The sequence below is a fragment of the Salmo salar genome, chromosome ssa16 (genome assembly GCF_905237065.1).
Source record: "Salmo salar chromosome ssa16, Ssal_v3.1, whole genome shotgun sequence".
Taxonomy (NCBI): domain Eukaryota; kingdom Metazoa; phylum Chordata; class Actinopteri; order Salmoniformes; family Salmonidae; genus Salmo; species Salmo salar.
Window position 1 is genome coordinate 78,494,566 of NC_059457.1, and position 19,858 is coordinate 78,514,423.

Genomic DNA, 19,858 nt, shown 5'->3' on the forward strand with positions numbered 1-19,858 from the left:
GTGCTATTAGTTCTATTGGACTCATCTACCTAATAGCCCAGTGACTGAAGAGCTCTGTGCTATTAGTTCTATTGGACTCATCTACCTAATAGCCCAGTGACTGAAGAGCTCTGTGCTATTAGTTCTATTGGACTCATCTACCTAATAGCCCAGTGTGACCAGTCATGCTTACTTGTATCCTACATGGGATAACCAACCTGATTATTTAATAAGATAACAATTACATTTACAAGAACAAAGGAAAGTACTGCACATACAAAATATAGCTTTATTTATACAAATCATCAATTTGTTTACAAAAATATGTATCGTGTCAGCATCAAAACCTCAATCAGTTTGTTTTACAGGTGGTGATCAGAAAATGTTATGAAGCCATTTCAGGCACTGATGGGTTTTTTTTTAGAATAGAGTAGCATATATATATATATATATATAAAATACTTATTTCACGTAGACAATATACAAAGAATGTATTTAAATTCCAGCAAAAATCAGAAGTGAAGTTGTAAAACTGAATACATTTTGCATGTCATATTTAGTTATATTTTGGCATGAAATTGAATTAGACCCAAACTGATTAAATGAAGACTAGACTAAAAAAGGTTTACTTGTAAAATGAGAAATGGATTTGTAGATGACAAGTGCAATGCTTCATAATCAACACATACCACTAACTATAACACACAATTTAATTCAACAAGAGCGTCATGTTTTTCCTTTGCTTTAAAGAAATGGTTCACCCAAATTACAACGTATTGTAATATGATGGATACCTACATTAAAAAGGTATTCTATGGAGCTAGCGTCTGCCACCCAGAATGTGGGTTTGATTACCTTGCTACAGCTTATTGGTGGCATTGTCCAAAAGCAATAGAGTGGTGGTACCCTTGTTGGCATACCCCAAATGGCATTACAAATAAAATCACCTCCATACTACAACAGATGTAATTTGGTCAAACTACCCTTCAAGCCAGTTGCTTCTGTCTGTACCAAGCCTCACACCTCCCCCTCTTGTGGTAAAAATACAACACTGCATATGACTGCTCACATGGGAGAGTGATGCCATCAATTCTTTCTTATAACTACAAAAGCCAAATGAACTCCCTAACAATGAAGGCAGTCCTTCTTAAAATAATTATATTGCACAACAAGAGAGCTTCCTAAAGGGTATAACCTGCTCACTCATGCAATTACACACAGAGATCCATCCCTATAGCCATACATTTCAATTGGAAGCATAAGAGAGAAACTGAATTCCAAACCATCCCCTTCCCCCACAGACACCCCAGTAGATATTACATTATTTGGAATTCAGCAAATGGCCATTATTGAGCAAATTTAGTTGGAATTAACAAAAAAAAATGGCTTCATCATTCCAAATATTGGGTCCATCATCCCCTGCCCTCTAGATCCCTACGGAAAACGTACGATTCCTCCGCATCAAACTGACTGTGGTGTCCTCCTACAAGAATCACAAGACAGAAATACAACAGTCAGCTGTTCTGAAGCCACTGTAAACTAAAACAGTGACTCAGTACATTTTTGTCACATGCACTTAGTGCTATTCGTTACTTTCATTCCTGACAATAAACCATATCGATGACACATTGATCAAACACCATGACATCTGACCAATCAGACTCTGTTTCAGAGGTGCACTCCACAACAGTGCATCCTGAGATGATTTGCACCAGGCAGTGAAACCCCTAGTCACTGATCCAGTGTCAGAGGCTGGGGGCCGTTTCTGGACAGGGCCTCAGAGGCAAGAGAAAAGCATCAATAGCTACTCACTCAGTGGTGTAGCCTTGTAGGGTGTAGCCTTGTAGGGTGTAGCCTTGTAGGGTGTAGCCTTGTAGGGTGTAGCCTTGTAGGGTGTAGCCTTGTAGGGTGTAGCCTTGAAGTAGTCTTCTGGGGTGACTGTCTTCACCCCTCCAAAGTAGTCCAGAACCCACACTTTGGTGATGTTCATCTTGGCAAAGAACCAGTTGTGGTCGGTGGGCCAGTCGACCATCTCAGGGTGGCGGCTGAACAGGGCTTTCTTGGCAAAGGTGGCCTCTGTACCGTTAATCTGTCAGAGACATACAGGTAAACAGAACAGTGAGGATTCATGAAGATAAACTCTGTGCAAGTGAGTGAGACTGATTGTGTGTATGTCATTAACCCTCACCTCCAGCACAGAGCCGGAGAAGATGATGTGGGCACAAAGGGGATCCTGAGGGTCGTATCCTTGGTTCTTACAGAAGTCTGTCTGGGCCAGGGACATGGACAAGGAAGCCTGGGGGTTCACCTGAAACACAGTCAGCCAGTATCTCCTTACTCTTCAGCACATCCCTTTTGAATGGCATCACACATATAGGCCTGTGTAGGTTATATATTAGAGAAAAGGTACAAAGTTTAGCCTATGGTTTGCTCGCTTTAGGTATATGCCAGGAGCCGCTTGTGGATTGGACAGCTCTAACACAGTTCAACATCTGACACGTCAAAACAACTGCAGATTGAATTGAGCCCAAAGAGTGTGTCGTAAACTGGCATACATGGTGCTGGCTGGGTCAGACTAGAAGCTGTCAATTCATTGCCACCATCAACATAAGACTGAAATGTGACGTCATTTACAAAAAATTGTGTCACTCCCCAAAAGCAGCTGACTCATGATGGGCCAATGAGTTGCATAATTTAACAACTTTCAGTCATGGCTCTAAATAGAAATGAAGTGTCATCTACAAATAGAACAAGGACTTTTTCTTGCAGTAGGCGACATAATGCAAATAATAACCTTATCTGTCATCGACTTTACGTCATTGTATTGTCTTTACATTGTTGGCAACAACAGTGATCCATACCTTTCCTACGTTGCAATTGACAGAAATATTGTCCTACCCACCATTAAATCCTGGACAGAGATCTCCATAGTGGTGAGGTACATGTAGGGCACCCCAGTCCCAGACCCAACTGGCCCGTCACTGGTAGAGAACGCATTGGAGAAGGGTTGTCCTTGCACTGGCTCATGGGTCGATATTGTGGCCATGGAAGCCCAGTTGCACTGGTTGGCGACGAATCTAGCCATCCTGGCGACTTCCTCGTGCGGAGGGATTCTGTAAAGTTCGCCGGGCATAGCGAAAAGCAGTAGAAGCCCTGCTGCCAGCAATGTGTTCATGTTGACTTCCATCTCCTCCACAAACCACTGAGGTATAAGAACGTTGTAAACACATGTAGAAAGAAAGGAACGAGGAGTGTTTTGTATGCTGCGGTCACGTGATCAGGGACCTGTGTCATGTGACTTTACAGCTGGGCGCGAGCCTAACTTTTTTTCTCAAATCCAGGCGCACTCAATTACCAGTAATTGTTCCCATTATAAAAAACAAGTTGCTTTTTACGAAAACGGTTAGAATAGTGCTAGCGTGAAAGACCATTTCAACATATTCAATATTTGGGGAGATTTGTATCCCTCCTGTTGACGGTAAACCTGACCATGTAATACACCTGTGAATCACTTCAACAGCCCACAAAACACTGATGGTTGGTTGTGGAAAGAAAGCTGTCACCAAAAAGAAGACCGACATGCCGCTTCGCTAGGTCGCCAGTTTATGTAGACCGATTTCGCCGTCTGAGGCCGGGAAACTGCGCAAATCGCATTTGCACACGCGCGACAAGTTACATCGCTGTCATCTGTTCATAAATTCTCGAGCTGTCGGGTAATGGTGCCCATGACACAACTGGCGCATTGCTCCCCGGCACATCCAATTGGCTGTGAGGAGCTGAACACAGGGTGGCGTCCACAATTCTGATGTGTGTGTGTTCTTCCAAACATCCAAGCCGTGCTGCTCCTCTAGAAGACTGACGAGGCGCCTAGAGATGACTGTACTGCCAAAGACAATAGTTTTAAATGTACAATGTTTTTACTGCAAGTGCACTTATTTTTGTGTTTCCTAATAAGTATTGTACTAAGACCCTAGTTGGCCTACATTTGCCTCTTGTATGTAAGTGTTCTAGGGTTTTGATGTGGAAAACATTTCCTTTAGAATTTCCAACTGGGTAAACTCTTAGACAGTTGAACCCCTTCAAGTGCTTTACATTTCTACAGGTCTTAGTTGACAACGCAGTCAACTGAACTGGTCCACTAAAAGCATTCAGTGACTACTTAATCTACACATCTTGATTTGGCTCAATGGTGGACCTCATACAATGATGGTCTCATTTCTAAAATATGCCATCTTGCAGATGCTTCTAGCCTAAGAGACTTAATCATGCATGTGCACATTTCACATATGGGTGGTCCTGGGAATTGAACCCTCTACCCTGGCGTTACAAGCCCCATGCTCTACAAACTGCTACACTGAACAAAAATGCGACATGTAAAGTGTTGGTTTCATGTGCTGAAATAAAAGATTCCATTAATGTTCCATACACACCAAGCTTTGTCATTTTCTGTACAGATTTGTTAATATCCTTGTTAATGAGCATTTCTCCTTTGCCAAAATAATCCATCCGCTTGACAAGTGTGGCATATTAAGAAGCTGATTAAACAACACAATCATTATACCGTTGCACCTTGTGTTGGGGACAAAGGGCCTCTCAAATGTGCAGTTTTGTCACAATGCCACATCTCAAGTTTTGAGGGAGCATGCAATTGGTATGCTGACTGCATGATTCATTTTTTTGTCATTTTGTAAATACTCTTATCCAGAGTAACTTATAGGAGCAATTAGGGTTATGTGCTTTGCACAAAGGCAAATCGACATATTTGTTTTGTTTTACCTAGTCAGCTTGGGGATTTAAACCAGCAACCTTTCAATTACTAGCCCAACGCTCTTAACTGCTAGGCTACCTGCCAACAGAGCTGTTGCAAGATAATTAAATGTCCATTGCTCTACCATAAGCTGCCTCCAACATCATTTTAGAGAATTTTGCAGTACGTCCAACCAGCCTCAACACCAGGCCACGTGTATGGCGTCATTTGGGCAAGCGGTTTGCTGATGTCAATGTTGTGAACAGAGTGCCCCATGGTGGCGGTGGGGTTATGGTATGGGCAGGCATAAGCTACAGACAACCACAATTGGATTTTATGGATGGCAATTTGAATGTACAAAAATACTGTGACGAGATCCTGAGGCCCAATGTGAGGCCCATTTTTTTCAAGGTATCTGTGACCAACAGATGTATATCTGTACTCCCAGTCATGTAAAATCCATAGATTAGGGCCTAATGAATTTATTTCAGTTGACTGATTTCCTCATATGAACTGGAACTCAGTCAAATCAATGAAATTGTTGCATGTTGCATTTATAAACTCAGCAAAAAAAGAAACATCCCTTTTTCAGGACCCTGTCTTTCAAAGACAATTCGTAAATATCCAAATAACTTCACAGATCTTCATTGTAAAGTGTTTACATACTGTTTCCCATGCTTGTTCAATGAACCATAAACAATGAATGAACATGCCCCTGTGGAACGGTCGATAAGACACTAACAGCTTAAAGACGGTAGGCAATTAAGGTCACAGTTATGAAAACTTAGGACACTAAAGAGGCCTTTCTACTGACTCTGAGAAACACCAAAATAAAGATGCCCAGGGTCCCTGCTCATCTGCGTGATTGTGCCTTAAGCATGCTGCAAGGAGGCATGAGGACTGCAGATGTGGCCAGGGAAATAAATTGCAATGTCCGTACTGTGAGACGCCTAAGACAGCGCTACAGGGAGACAGGACGGACAGCTGATCATCCTTGCAGTGGCAGACCACGTGTAACAACACCTGCACAGGATCGGTACATCCGAACATCACACCTGCGGGACAGGTACAGGATGGCAACAACAACTGCCCGAGTTACACCAGGAACGCATAATCCCTCCATCAGTGCTCAGACTGTCCTCAATAGGCTGAGAGGCTGGACTGAGGGCTTGTAGGCCTGTTGTAAGGCAGGTCCTCACCAGACATCACTGGCAACAACGTCGCCTATGGGCACAAACCCACCGTCGCTGGACCTGACAGGACTGGAAAAAAGTGCACTTCACTGACAAGTCACGGTTTTGTCTCACCAGGGGTGATGGTTGGATTCGTGTTTATCATCGAAGGAGTGAGCGTTACATCGAGGCCTGTACTCTGGAGCGGATCGATGTGGAGGTGGAGGGTCCATCATGGTCTGGGGCGGTGTGTCACAGCATCATCGGACTGAGCTTGTTGTCATTGCAGGCAATCTCAACGCTGTGCATTACAGGGACGACATCCTCCTCCCTCATGTGGTACCCTTCCTGCAGGCTCATCCTGATATGACCCTCCAGCATGACAATGCCACCAGCCATACTGCTCGTTCTGTGCGTGATTTTCTGCAAGACAGGAATGTCAGTGTTCTGCCATGGCCAGCGAAGAGCCTGCATCTCCATCCCATTGAGCACGTCTGGGACCTGTTGAATCGGAGGGTGAGAGCTAGGGCCATTCCCCCCAGAAATGTCCAGGAACTTGCAGGTGCCTTGGTGGAAGAGTGGGGTAACATCTCACAGCAGGAACTGGCAAATCTGGTGCAGTCCATTAGGAGATGCACTGCAGCACCTAATACAGCTGATGGCCACACCAGATACTGTTTCTTTTGATTTTGACCCCCCCTTTGTTCAGGGACACATTATTTCATTTATGTTAGTCACATGTCTGTGGAACTTGTTCAGTTTTGTCTCAGTTGTTGAATCTTATGTTCATACACATATTTACACATGTTAAATTTTCTGAAAATAAATGCAGTTGACAGTGAGAGGACATTTCTATTTTTGCTGAGTTTATTTTTGTTAAATATACAAAGGCTCATTTACAGGTTAATAGACAATTGTGATGAGGGCAAAGCATAACTGGTTGTCCACTATCATACACATCTTGGGGTCATTGTGGCCTGGTCTGAAGGCAGATTTGGTTACAGCACAAGCTGACTATGTAATGGGTCTGGAAGCAGGCTTTAATGGAGTATTTTGTTTCTGTGTTCATCTCAAGGTTCAGGCCAGCAGTCCCTGACAGCCTTCACTGCCACACTGACATGTCACTTCCTGTTCCGGGTCACAGTTAGGGCTGTGGGAGTAGTTCCAGGTCAACTCAGTCCCCACCTTCACCACTCTGCAAGAAAATATAGAAAAAGCACAATCTGCTGTTGGTACTGATATATCAACCCAATCGCGTAGTTTTATCACAAAATCATTACCCATTAAAAAGGGACTATTCCGGACACTTACTTGCTGGTGAAGAAGGCGATGACGGGGAAGTTTGGATCATGAGAGTCAGTGAAGACGTTCTGCACAAATAGGTTGGGGTCGCAGCTGTGCTGTAGAGACAAAATGTCAGAGGTTATGAGTGGGTGGGTTAAAGAATGGGAGTAGATAGTCACACCGTCATACACCTACATTTATGAACCTTCCCACGTTCCCCTCCTTCGTGGCATCTAGGTAATACCGGTGCTCCATAGGGTTCCGCTTTGGGCCCAGTTTTTTGGGGCTTGTGCTTGTGGACACAGACAGCTTCACATCCACTTCTTTCATGTCTGGTTGGGAATTCAGCTGTGGCTTCTGTACCCCATTCTCTTGCTCCAGACCCTCTTCAACCTCCATGCCTGAAGAAGGAAAAGTGTAACAGGAAAGAAAATAAGTTAGACTGCATATTATCTAAGCACCCACCATGCATCGTTTCTCAATGTTCATCATTGGGAACCATAGCCTGGTTAAACCAGTGGAACAATGCTGAGTGCAGCGTCAGTCTGGTGTAACCAGGCTAATGGAACCATGAAGCCCCCTGAAGCCCCCTGAAGCATCCGTTGGCCCAGTTTCCAGTACCTGTGAGAGGTTGGACTGGCAGGGAGCTCCCCACCAACACAGCTTGTATCTGTGGAGAAAGCTCCACCCCGGGCCTCTGGATAACAGGCACATGAAGCCCGTCAGGAGGTGAGGAGGGGGGCGAGGGCTCCAGGGTCTCTGCAGGCGCTCGTCCCTCCCCTGCCGGCGCCAGCCATTCATCTACCACCTCCACCTCGTCGTCGGAGGGAAGCTCCGCCTTCTGGCGCTTGGGTGGGAGGGGCTCGTCGGAGTCCAGTCCTGCCCTGAGAACTACACCTGAAAGGAAGGGAAGTTAATAACGTTTCAGATCCTTGATTTGGATCCACAGTTCAGCCTTTATTAAAGGGATGGTTCTTATGCAAATACAGTGGCTTGCAAAAGTATTCATCCCCCTTGGTGTTTTTCTTATTTTGTTGCGTTACAACCTGTACTTTAAATTGATTTTTATTTGGATTTCATGTAATGGACATACACAAAATAGTCCAAATTGGTGAAGTGAAATGAAAGAAAAAAAATTGTTTCAAAAAAATTCAATTATTAAACGGAAAAGTGGTGCGTGCATACGTATTCACCCCCTTTGCTATGAAGCCCCTAAATAAGATCTGGTGCAACCAATTACCTTCAGAAGTCACATAATTAGTTAAATAAAGTCCACCTGTGTGCAATCTAAGTGTCACATGATCTGTCACATGATCTCAGTATATATATACACCTGTTCTGAAAGGCCCCAGAGTCTCCAACACCACTAAGCAAGGGGCACCACCAAGCAAGTAGCACCATGAACACCAAGGAGCTCTCCAAACAGTTCAGGGACAAAGTGTGGAGAAGTACAGATCAACCAAAAAAATATCTGAAACTTTGAACAGCCCACGGAGCACCATTAAATCCATTATTAAAAAATTGAAAGAATATGGCACCACAACAAACCTGCCAAGAGAGGGCTGCCCACCAAAACTCACGGACCAGGCAAGGAGGGCATTAATCAGAGAGGTAACAAAGAGACCAAAGACAGCCCTGAAGGAGCTGCAAAGCTCCACCGCAGAGATTGGAGTATCTGTCTATAGGACCACGTTAAGCCGTACACTCCACAGAGCTGGGCTTTGTGGAAGAGTTGCCAGAAAAAAGCCATTGCTTAAATAAAAAATATGCAAACACGTTTGGTGTTCGCCAAAAGGCATGTGGGAGACTCCCCAAACATATGGAAGAAGGTACTCTGGTCAGATGAGACTAAAATTGAGCTTTTTGGCCATCATGGAAAACGCTGTGTCTGGCACAAACCCAACACCTCTCATCACTCCGAGAACACCATTTAATCGGCAGGGACCGGGAAACTGGTCAGAATTGAATGAATGATGGATGGCGCTAAATACTGGGAAATTCTTGAGGGAAACCTGTTTCAGTCTTCCAGAGATTTGGGACTGGGACAGAGGTTCACCACCTACTGCTAAAGCAACACTTGAGTGGTTTAAGGGGAAACATTTAAATGCCTTGGAATGGCCTAGTCAATGCCCAGACCACAATCCAATTGAGAATCTGTGGTATGACTAAGACTGCTGTACTCCAGTGGAATCCATCCAACTTGAAGGAGCTAGAGCAGTTTTGCCTTGAGGAATGGACAAAAATGTCAGTGGCTAGATGTGCCAAGCTTATAGAGACATACCCCACGAGACTTGCAGCTGTAATTGCTGCAAAAGATGGCTCTACAAAGTATTGACTTTGGGGGGTGAATAGTTATGCACGCTCAAGTTCTTGTGTATTTCACAAAAAAATATATTTTGCATCTTCAAAGTGGTAGGCATGTTGTGTAAATCAAATGATACAATCCCCCTAAAAATACATTTTAATTCCAGGTTGTAAGGCAACAAAATAGGAAAAATGCCAAAGGGGTGAAATATTATCGCAAGCCACTGTATGTACATTTTCGCTGAACAATCATTTTAAGCGTACCTGTGTATGTGCACACGAACGTGCCTCTGTCTAGGTCGTCACGGCAACGCACCCCCCATCCTTTGTTTCCGGTGGGGAAGACCTGCAGCCGGACACGCAGACCCCGCTGAACCACACGGTTCTGGCACATTCCACGGTCACACCCACACCATGGACCGCATTCGTACAGCCTAGCAGACACACACAGATACATATCTCATGAGTAGTTGGTAATGGCATGCACTCACCAGGCACAATAGATACACAGCCAGACGCCCAGCCCAACTCACCCTTTGCGCACAGGCTCAGACAGCCTCTGGTGGGAGTAGTGTTTGCCGCCGGGGGTCAGACGAGCGCAGGCACAGCTCTCCGTGTCACCACAGCCGTCAGTGCAGTCGCAGCAGGTGGTGAACAGTGGGCCCGAACTGAGGAAACAGCCGTGAGGCCAACGCTCCTTCCTGTAGCGGAAGTCCTCCGGCCGCACTCCTTCCTCCCGCAGGCACAACTCCACCGGCGTTGGCTCTGACCCCCGGCTCAGGTCCCTCTCGGCCAGACTGGGTGGGCGCCACTGCGGTGGCCGCAGACACTCCAACTGCACCAGGGGGTCAAAGGTGAAGTCGTCCACCTGCAGAACACCGTGACTCTCCGTGGCAACCAGAAAACATAGCACCTCCCCTGGGGTGCAGAGACTCAGCCCACATGGAGCCTTGTAAACAACGCCCCGCTCCGTGACCTCAGAGTCCAACTCTGCACCCTCAGAATTCTCAGAGCCCTCCCCCTTAGAGTCTGGTTCAGTCCCATCACAATCGGTCTCAATCCCTGTAGTGAGAGGTGGGGTGGGAGCACACTGCCGCTGGAAGGAGCAGAGTAGGGGGATCCTGAGAGGGTTGTGGCCCCGGAAGTGGTGTGCGGACGGGGGCAGGTGGGGCACACAGGCCTGGCTGCAGGTATGGAGCTGGTAGGGGAGCTGGAGGGGCAGCAGGGGAGCCGTGAGGTCCTCTCTGTTGGGGTAGGGGGGCGATAAGGGGATGATGGAGCCATCGTAACGGAGGGGTGAGGGAGGGGAGACGGGCTCTGTCTGTTGGGGGGGCAGTGGAGTCTGGGGGTCGTCAATATCAGGGACTGTAACTGTGAGGATTTCTGTGTGGTGGAGACAGATGTTGGGAAGATGTTACGCTAGCAGCAAACTGAGATATTGGGATAGCTCAGAGACCACGTTTGGATCCAATCAATCCAATACTTTAATGATATACTGGGCGTGAAGTAGGCTGTGTACCTGCACCAATAACCACCTCCACAAAAGACTCATTCCCAGTGGCAGGGGCTGTATTTGTAGCTGGGGCTGTATTTGTAGCTGGGCCTGTAGTTGCCGGTGTCACAATCAGCCCGGAATCCAATAAGGTAATCATATTCATCCCCTGGACATATTCTAAATCAAAAACAGAACAATTATTGCATCAATGGCCAGTGTGTGTGTGTGTGTGTGTGTGTGTGTACTGTATATATGGTACCTCTGTCTGTAGCAGTGCAGGTCTTGATGGCATGCTTCAGGTGTGTCATATATTCATACAGCTCATCAAATGCTTGTTCCACATCCACCTGTACCCAGAATGACTTCGCCCTCGCTGAAATCAGAGAAAACAATGTCAGGAACAAATCATTTGCATGATGATCTCCAACAACAACTGGTTCCATCTTTCAATCTGGATGAGATGTATGTGAAACTGGAAACAATATAACGGTATAAGTGAAAATTCCTCACCAACTTCTGTTTTCTCTGACCCATCCATTTTCAATATTGATGGATGGTCAGCTGGTTATGAATTCCTCGGATACCTGCTAAGAAAATGTGCAATTGGCTAGGCACATAGTCAATATTATGCCGGATATACAGCCTACCAAAGACCAATCTAGCTACATCTATATTATTGGTATCCGACGTCGATGGCCTAGCTAGTACTACCAGCTAACGTACACCAGTAAGGATGTTGTAAGTAACAACGTTAGCTAGACCTCTAGCTATCTTTGCTATGCTGCATGCATTGATTTCAGGAAGTTGCTTGAAAAAATCATCATTATACAAGTGTCGACACCAATTTACAGTTCGTTCAAAACATAAGCTAATGTACCTACTGCCTTATCTATTTAACCCTGATGGTATCGAGACATTTTACTTTGTCTACTTCCATTGATGAAATTCGAATACCCACAATGCACTTCACTATTTTGTTCATATAGAAGACAAATCCAACATATTACCGATCTGCAAATCCACAGTAGCGTAACAAAGCAATGGGAATCAGATAAATTGACCAATTTTACATTCGCTTGAGTCAAACGTTTCAATATTTAATGTCTCCTTTTTAAAACTGAATATATATCTATTCTTCATTAGCTTTTCATGAATTGACCCCGTTGAAAAGTGAAACAGTTCAATTTCACTACGAATATGAAACATTCTTCAACTTTAATGTTCGTCATCTTGCATGTTGAGGGACTTATGTACAGTTGGCGAGAGTTGATTGTCTGACGGTTACAATATGTAAATTGGTAGTTATGTCAAACTCTGGTTATGCAGTCGGCTATTTTCTAGGTCTATTCATTAGAGCAAAACGTTTTGCAACGGAAACGTTCTGCAACGACAACGAGTTTCTTATTGGATAAGTTTAGGTAGTCCCTCCCCGTTTTGGTCCGTTTGGTGTCAAGTGAATACGACCCTGTGTAGTTTTGTAACACAGCAATAATGCATTTACGCAAGTTCTAAATCGAAATCATTATGCGCATTCTGATGTTCATACATGCAGCAGAAACTACACCTTCAAAAGGGTGAGGATCATTCTACAATTTGACATTTATACGGTAGGACCGCATATGTTTCTTAAACCACTCTAAACAATTTAAAGGAATTCTGTCCCGTCTATGTCCACGTTTGGACTCTTTATTTCAGCTCGCATAACGTTACCTATATAGCCCCCTGGAGTACCAGTAGCCACGGGGTAACCCATCTGAACATAGACTACTATTATTATTGAAATATACATGTTTTTGTGTTTGATTTCTGAAGTAACACCACCAGTCTCTAGCCGAGATGACCCAGGTACGAAGGTCGGTGGGAGAGGCGCTGTGGGGAATGTGTGCCGCCGACGCCATGTCCATGCCCGTGCACTGGTACTACAACATCGACGACATCAAGAGAGATTTTGGAGGATGGATCACCGGCTTCAACGCACCCAACAACAGACACCCGTCCAGCATCCTCACCCTCTCCAACTCAGGTATGTTAACATCACCCTTTACTGAATTTGAAAATTAGTTGTTTATTGGTCATTATTATGACATGACATGACATGAGTGTTTGCTATATGCAGGAGCATTCATTCTTCACCTGATGTTCATCAAACTGGCAATAGGTACATTGAAACATTTTGAGTTAGTCCTTAATCTGTTGTCTCTTTCCCTCCGGTCCATAGCGGGGAGCGGTCGCACTGCATGGTCCTCTGGTGGGAACAGACCCCATGTTGTGGGTAGCGTAATCCTCCATAACAAGCTCAAGTTCTGGAAGGCATCAGGCGGATCGGTCCACTATCACCAAGGTACTCACTTAATTTCAGTTCATCTCACGAATGAATGTAACTAAATGAAAAAAGTAACTGTCTCTGACCTTGGTCTGTATATATCTTTAAAAGCAGTTCTGTAAGGAAAATAATTATTGACAATACATATTATCAATTATTCATTAAAGTATATCTCTGTGCAGGTCTCCAGGCAGGTGAGAATACCCTGAATGCCATCTGCTCCCTGAGGGTGGCACAGGCCCTGACAGGGGGGAAGTTTGCCAGCGTGGCAGAACCAGCGGCGAGGGGGGCGGTGCTGGCTGATTACGTACACTTCATGACCACGCCAGGAACACATGGAGACACCTACGCAGAGTCCTTCCACAGAGCATTCTTCTCCGACTGGCAAGACCCCAGACCCACTTCCTCCAGCAAGGTAATGCACACGCACATGCATGCATAGATATGAAGTTACACACCTAACCAGACAGTGTCTCACAGTTTGTCTTGTCTATGTGTTCCAAGTCTTGTGTTTGTGTCTTGTCTATGTGTTCAACTTGTTATGTCTATGTGTTCCAGGTGTTATGTTTGTGTGTCTTGTCTATGTGTTCCAGGTGTTATGTTTGTGTGTCTTGTCTATGTGTTCCAGGTGTTACGTTTGTGTGTCTTGTCTATGTGTTCCAGGTGTTACGTTTGTGTGTCTTGTCTATGTGTTCCAGGTGTTACGTTTGTGTGTCTTGTCTATGTGTTCCAGGTGTTGGAGTTTGCAGAGCAGCGCTACCAGCAGAAGATGAACGTGTCAGTCCCCGACAGCCAGCTAGACGCTATTGGCTGCCTCCCCATGGCCATCCCCTTTGTGCTTCTCTCTGCCACAGCCAATGAGGACCAAGCTGCAAGTGTTGCACCCACCCCTTTTTGGAATATTTGAATAGGAGAATCTCAATTGCATTTCCTTGATCCTTCTCTCCTTGCCTCATCTCAAAACCCATTGGATAAGAAGGTCAGAGGGGAGGGACCATTGAACTTCTCATCCAATGGGTTTTGAGAAGGAGACGAGAACACAAGAAATGAAGATTTTCCCAATGAAACTCACTCTCTCTCCCCCTCTTTTACTGTCCTTTCTCTCTTCCTCTCCCAGGTGTCTGCAGCGGTAGAGTTTGTCCGGCTCACCCACCCCCACCCCAAGGTGGAGAAATATGTGACGCTGTACGCCCGAGCCCTCCATGCCACTCTGAATGGGGAGTGTCTGAAGCAGCAAGCGGAGGCCGCCCTTAAGTCACCCGAGCTGGACGCATGGGACACTTGCAAGCCCTACATACAGAAAGCAGCCAGGTTTCCAACCTCTTCTGCAGAGGGGCTCAAGGTTCACCAGAGTGCAGTGGAAATGCTTGGCATGGCCTGCTACACCCGAGGTGTCTATCACTCTCTCTCTCTCTTCTCTTTGTCTACCTATCCACAGCAGTGTGATTTAGTTCAATTTAAATGTGTGATGCAAGTGTCCACTGAGTCTAATAGAAGTTTGTGTGTCCTTTATAGCTGCCCTCAGTAGTATGTTCTACCTAGCACACGAATTTCACAGTGACCCTCATGGAGGGATCCTGGCAAACACCAATTGTGGCGGTAAGTTTGTTTGTTTGCATGTGGTGCCAATTCATCTGTTTTAAGGTGTGTGTTTTGAGAATTGTCAGTCTAAAGTGTCGGTGTGTCTTTTTCAGGAGAGAACTGCAACAGGGGTTTTGCTTTGGGGGCTCTGCTGGGGGCGAGGGCAGGGTACACGGGTGGATCTGTACCCCAGGAGTGGAAGGATGGATTGAGGAACGCACAGGAACCCATCCATGAAATACTAAAGATGCTCTGAGACTGCCCCCTATAGGACATAAAGCGCGCATCATAGCACTGACACACATACCTTACCTCCGTTTGGTTGTTGTAACTCATAACAACATCTGTGTACCTTACAATGAAAAAGATTACTATGCACAAATAATTACCTTGTGTAAAAGTGCTTATTTTCCCAATTTTACTCTTAAGGCCTTAAGGCCTTCCAGGTTTGCCTTGGTTTACTCCCCAGCTGAAAGCTCAGCAATCTCTCTCGACCATACTAGTAACTGTTCTCAACTGTGTCTCCATTAAATATATTTTAGAGATCAGTTGGAGTTTACGCTCGCAAACTCCCTTAAAATACCTTCGCTTGAAAAATTTGAAAGAAGTGGAAATATTACTGTTTGTACCTCTTGAGACACCATAGTCAGTACACTTCCTCAAAATAGTCTCAATTAATTTAAGATAAATCTATAAATAGTTTTGTGTTTTTGCTGAGGAGGTCTTAGTTGCTCAATTTTACATCTAAGATTTTTGGTACAGTATTTCTTAACATCTGCATGAAAACTAGTCGTCTCTCGTTGAATGACAACAAGCACTTCCTTGAAGATTCCCTATTGTTGACCAATCACCGATGAAGGGGCGTAGACTTCGGCTACGGAACTTTGACAAGCCTCAAGAAAAACGTGTGATGAACAGCCGGGGGAAAAACCCTGCCGAACAACCAAAACGTCACAGAATTTCATCAGAATATATGCGCGATCTGTTTCGACTTGGAATTATACCGTAAACTTTATACTCATATCGAGTTTGAGTTGAAGAATAAAAAGTTAAACTTTTTTAAAGTACATTTGATCATATACATTGATTGCAGAAGCAGGTAGACAGTACCCTGCAACATTTCTACATTCCTTGTTTCCAAGTTATGCAAAGGGAAACATTGTGATTTATGGCAGTTCAATGGTAACTTATTTTATCAGTCTTATTTTCATTTGGATAGAACCTAATGATGTTATTTGAAAGGTAATATGCCCTGCCAAATTGTGTTTTAAAGTTGAATAAAAGTATTTATGCTGGTCGATTATGCCCACATACAATAGTATTCACTGTTACAATCTCTAATTACCGTAATTTCCGGACTATTAAACGCACCTGAATATAAGCCACACCCACTGAATTAAAAAAATATATATATTTTGAACATAAATAAGCCGCACATGTCTATAAGCCGCAGGTGCCTACCGGTACATTGAAACAAATGAACTTTACACAGGCTTTAACGAAACACGGCTTGTAACAAAAATAAATAGGCTTTAACGAAACACGACTTGTAACAAAAATAAATAGGCTTTAACGAAACACGGCTTGTAACAAAAAATACAAAATTTGCAGTAAGCTTTAATTGTCTTTTTGCACTGAGTCAATTCCTCACGCTGCTGTTTCCAACGTCTTATCATCGACTCATTAAGACCAAGCTCCCGTGCAGCAGCTCTATTTCCTTTTCCAACAGCCAGATCAATCGCCTTCAACTTGAAAGCTGCATCATATGCATTTCTCTGTGTCTTTGCCATGATGAGGGTGACAAAATGACTACCGTAATCAGATTGATGGGAAGTTTGAGAGCGCTCGATTTAATCTAAACAGTAAACTAAAAAGTTGTTTGACCTTAACCCGTTCGGCAATTTCATTGGTCTAATGAAAGCTTCATGCCGCCAAAAAACTGAGCACGTCACAGAATGTGTTTTTTTGGAAAAAAAAAAATGAAAGCGGGAAAAATCCATATATTAGCCGCGTCATTGTTTAAGCCGCGAGGTTCAAAGCCTGGGAAAAAAGTTGCGGCTTAAAGTCTGGAATTTACGGTATGTACTGTAATTAAGGTGTGAAAACCTTCATTATCTAACGTCTACAGTACATGCTGCTTTTCACGTGGATCATGTTTATTATATATTTTTTTTGTATCCTTCAGGCCCAATAAATGGTGTCTCATTACCAAATCTAACCACATGTCAACAACTGTTATTGTACTGTCTTCTTCATCATTACAGTGCCTTCAGAAAGTATTCACACCCCTTGACTTTTCCCTCCAAAGAATTGTGTTACATGGATTAAATTGAGAGTTTTTTGTCACTGACCTACCGGTATTAAAAAAAAAAAAATCACCTTTATTTAACCAGGCAGGCTAGTTGAGAACAAGTTCTCAATTACAACTGCGACCTGGCCAAGATAAAGCAAAGCAGTTCGACACATACAACAACACAGAGTTACACATGGAATAAACAAACATACAGTCAATAATACAGTAGAAAAAGTCTATATACAGTGTGCGCAAATGAGGTAAGATAAGGGAGGTAAGGCAATAAATAGGCCATGGTGGCGAAGTAATTACAATATAGTAATTAAACACTGGAGTGATGTGCAGAAGATGAATGTGCAAATAGAGATACTGGGGTGCAAAGGAGCAAGATAAATAAATATATACAGTATGGTAATGCGGTAGTTGGATGGGCTATTTACAGATGGGCTATGTACAGGTGCAGTGATCTGTGAGCTGCTCTGACAGTTGGTGCTTAAAGCTAGTGAGGGAGATATGAGTCTCCAGCTTCAGTGATTTTTGCAGTTCGTTCCAGTCATTGGCAGCAGGGAACTGGAAGGAAAGGCAGCCAAAGGAGGAATTGGCTTTGGGGGTGACCAGTGAGATATACCTGCTGGAGCACGTGCTACGGGTGGGTGCTGCTATGGTGACCAGTGAGCTGAGATAAGGTGGGGCTTTACCTAGCAAAGACTTGTAGATGACCTGGAGCCAGTTGGTTTGGCGACGAGTATGAAGCGATGGCCAGCCAACGAGAGCGTACAGGTTGCAGTGGTGGGTAGTATATGGGGCTTTGGTGACAAAACGGATGGCACTGTGGTAGACTGCATCCAATTTGTTGAGTAGAGTGTTGGAGGCTATTTTGTAAATTGCATCGCCGAAGTTGAGGATCGGTAGGATGGTCAGTTTTACGAGGGTATGTTTGGCAGCATGAGTGAAGGATGCTTTGTTGCGAAATAGGAAGCCGAATCTAGATTTAATTTTGGATTGGAGATGCTTAATGTGAGTCTGAGTCCAGAGTAGTGATGCTGGACGGGCGGGCAGGTGCAGGCAGCGATCGGTTGAAGAGCATGCATTTAGTTTTACTTGCATTTAAGAGCAGTTGGAGGCCGCGGAAGGAGAGTTGTATGGTATTGAAGCTCGTCTGGAGGTTAGTTAACACACTGTCCACAGAAGGGCCAGAAGTATACAGAATGGTGTCGTCTGCGTAGAGGTGGATCAGAGAATCACCAGCAGTAAGAGCGACATCATTGATGTATACAGAGAAGTGAGTCGGCCCGAGAATTGAACCCTGTGGCACCCCCATAGAGATTGCCAGAGGTCCGGACAACAGGCCCTCCGATTTGACATTGAACTCTATCAGAGAAGTAGTTGGTGAACCAGGTGAGGCAGTCATTTGAGAAACCAAGTGGGTTACACACAATGAAAGGTAATACCCTATAATACCTACACAATACCCTATAATGTGAAAGTTGAACTATGTTTTTAGAACATTTTGCAAATTAATACAAAATGAAAAGCTGAAATGTATTGAGTCAATAAGTATTCAAACCCTTTGTTATGGCAAGTCTAAAGTTCAGGATAAAATTTGCTTAAGTCACATAAAATGTTTCATGGACTCTGTTTGCAATAATAATGTTAAACATGATTTTCGATCATCTCTGTACCCCACACAGTTATCTGTAAGGTCCTTCAGTCAAGCAGTACATTTTTTTTTTTGACATTTTAGCAGACGCTCTTATCCAGAGCGAGTTACAGTAGTGAATGCATACATTTCATAATTTTCCCCCCCGTACTGGTCCCCTGTGGGAATTGAACCCACAACCCTGGTGTTGCAAAAACCATGCTCTACCAACTGAGCCACACGGGATTAAACCACAAAGACCAGGGAGGTTTTCCAATGCCTTGCAAAGAAGGGCACCTATTGGTAGGAAGAAAAGAAAAAACAGACACTGAATATCCATTTGAGCATGGTGAAGTTATTGATTACACTTTGGATGGTGTACACTACAAATATAGAGGCGTCCTTCCTAACTCAGTTGCCGGAGAGGAAGGAAGCCACTTAGGTATTTCACCATGAGGTCAATGTAGGTAGCCTAGTGGTTTAAGTGTTGGATCAATTACTGAAAGGTGCTCAGATTGAATCTCTGAGCTAACAAGATAAAAATCTGTCGTTCTGCCCCTGAACAAGGCAGTTAACCCACTGTTCCTAGGCTGTCATTGTCAATAAGAATTTGTTCTTAACTGACTTGCCTAGTTAAATAAAGGTAAAAATATTTTACTTTAAAACAGTTACAACGTTTAATGGCTGTGATGAGAGAAAACTGAGGATGGATCAACAACATTGTGGTTACTCCACAATACTAACCTAAATCACAGTGAAAAGAAGGAAGCATCTACAGAATACAAATATTTCAAAACACGCATCCTGTTTGCAACAAGGCACTAAAGTAATACTGCAAAAAATGTGGGAAAGGAATTAACTTTTTGTCCTGAATACAAAGTGTTATGTTTGGGACAAATCCAATACAACACATTATTGAGTATCACTCTCCATATTTTCAAGCATATTGGTGGCTGTATCATGTTATGGGCATGCTTGTAATTGTTAATGACTGTGGAGTTTTTTAGCATAAAAATAAACAGAATAGAGCTAAGCACAGGC

General features: G+C 44.1%; 3 protein-coding genes across 7 annotated transcripts; 1 reads left to right on the top strand and 2 right to left on the bottom strand.

Moving 5' to 3' along the window:
• Window positions 1–248: 248 nt before the first annotated feature.
• LOC106574649 (protein CREG1) lies at window positions 249–3,279 on the bottom strand. The gene is made up of 4 exons (XM_014150641.2): window positions 2,882–3,279; window positions 2,168–2,287; window positions 1,792–2,068; window positions 249–1,462 (listed from the first exon to the last, which is right to left on the bottom strand). The coding sequence occupies exons 1-4, from the start codon at window positions 3,164–3,166 to the stop codon at window positions 1,392–1,394; spliced, it is 753 nt and encodes a 250-aa protein (XP_014006116.1). The 5' UTR covers window positions 3,167–3,279; the 3' UTR covers window positions 249–1,391.
• A 3,464-nt stretch (window positions 3,280–6,743) lies between these two features.
• LOC106574650 (histone-lysine N-methyltransferase SETDB2) lies at window positions 6,744–11,961 on the bottom strand. Of its 2 annotated transcripts, XM_014150643.2 has the most exons (10): window positions 11,863–11,961; window positions 11,492–11,568; window positions 11,241–11,354; window positions 11,006–11,158; window positions 10,020–10,869; window positions 9,751–9,920; window positions 7,804–8,079; window positions 7,378–7,583; window positions 7,210–7,298; window positions 6,744–7,093 (listed from the first exon to the last, which is right to left on the bottom strand). In XM_014150643.2, exons 2-10 carry the CDS (start codon window positions 11,517–11,519, stop codon window positions 6,976–6,978), a joined length of 2,004 nt encoding a protein of 667 aa, XP_014006118.1. In that variant the 5' UTR covers window positions 11,520–11,568; window positions 11,863–11,961; the 3' UTR covers window positions 6,744–6,975. The 2 variants fall into 2 exon arrangements, with proteins under 2 accessions (XP_014006118.1, XP_014006117.1); XM_014150642.2 differs by having other exon boundaries at window positions 11,492–11,956.
• A 442-nt stretch (window positions 11,962–12,403) lies between these two features.
• Window positions 12,404–16,206, top strand: LOC106574652 (uncharacterized). Of its 4 annotated transcripts, none has more exons than XM_014150645.2 (8): window positions 12,404–12,588; window positions 12,794–13,004; window positions 13,200–13,322; window positions 13,487–13,719; window positions 14,038–14,175; window positions 14,422–14,695; window positions 14,820–14,903; window positions 14,999–16,206. In XM_014150645.2, the coding sequence occupies exons 2-8, from the start codon at window positions 12,818–12,820 to the stop codon at window positions 15,139–15,141; spliced, it is 1,182 nt and encodes a 393-aa protein (XP_014006120.1). In that variant the 5' UTR covers window positions 12,404–12,588; window positions 12,794–12,817; the 3' UTR covers window positions 15,142–16,206. The 4 variants fall into 4 exon arrangements, with proteins under 4 accessions (XP_014006120.1, XP_014006121.1, XP_014006124.1 ...); XM_014150646.2 differs by having other exon boundaries at window positions 12,404–12,555; XM_014150649.2 differs by having other exon boundaries at window positions 12,411–12,555; window positions 12,806–13,004.
• The last annotated feature ends 3,652 nt before the right edge of the window (window positions 16,207–19,858 follow it).

Coding starts and splice junctions, on each gene's coding strand:
- LOC106574649 (XM_014150641.2), bottom strand. CDS start 3,166: ATGGAAGTCAACATGAACACATTGCTGGCAGCAGGGCTTCTACTGCTT. Junction 2,288..2,881: donor TCTCTGTCCAGGATTTAATG/GTGGGTAGGACA, acceptor ACTGTGTTTCAG/GTGAACCCCCAGGCTTCCTT. Junction 1,463..1,791: donor CTACAAGGCTACACCACTGA/GTGAGTAGCTAT, acceptor TGATTCTTGTAG/GAGGACACCACAGTCAGTTT.
- LOC106574650 (XM_014150643.2), bottom strand. CDS start 11,519: ATGGATGGGTCAGAGAAAACAGAAGTTG. Junction 11,159..11,240: donor CTGCACTGCTACAGACAGAG/GTACCATATATA, acceptor TTTTTGATTTAG/AATATGTCCAGGGGATGAAT. Junction 10,870..11,005: donor GGAGGTGGTTATTGGTGCAG/GTACACAGCCTA, acceptor TCCACCACACAG/AAATCCTCACAGTTACAGTC.
- LOC106574652 (XM_014150645.2), top strand. CDS start 12,818: ATGACCCAGGTACGAAGGTCGGTGGGAGAGGCGCTGTGGGGAATGTGT. Junction 14,176..14,421: donor CAGCCAATGAGGACCAAGCT/GCAAGTGTTGCA, acceptor TTCCTCTCCCAG/GTGTCTGCAGCGGTAGAGTT. Junction 14,904..14,998: donor GGCAAACACCAATTGTGGCG/GTAAGTTTGTTT, acceptor TGTCTTTTTCAG/GAGAGAACTGCAACAGGGGT.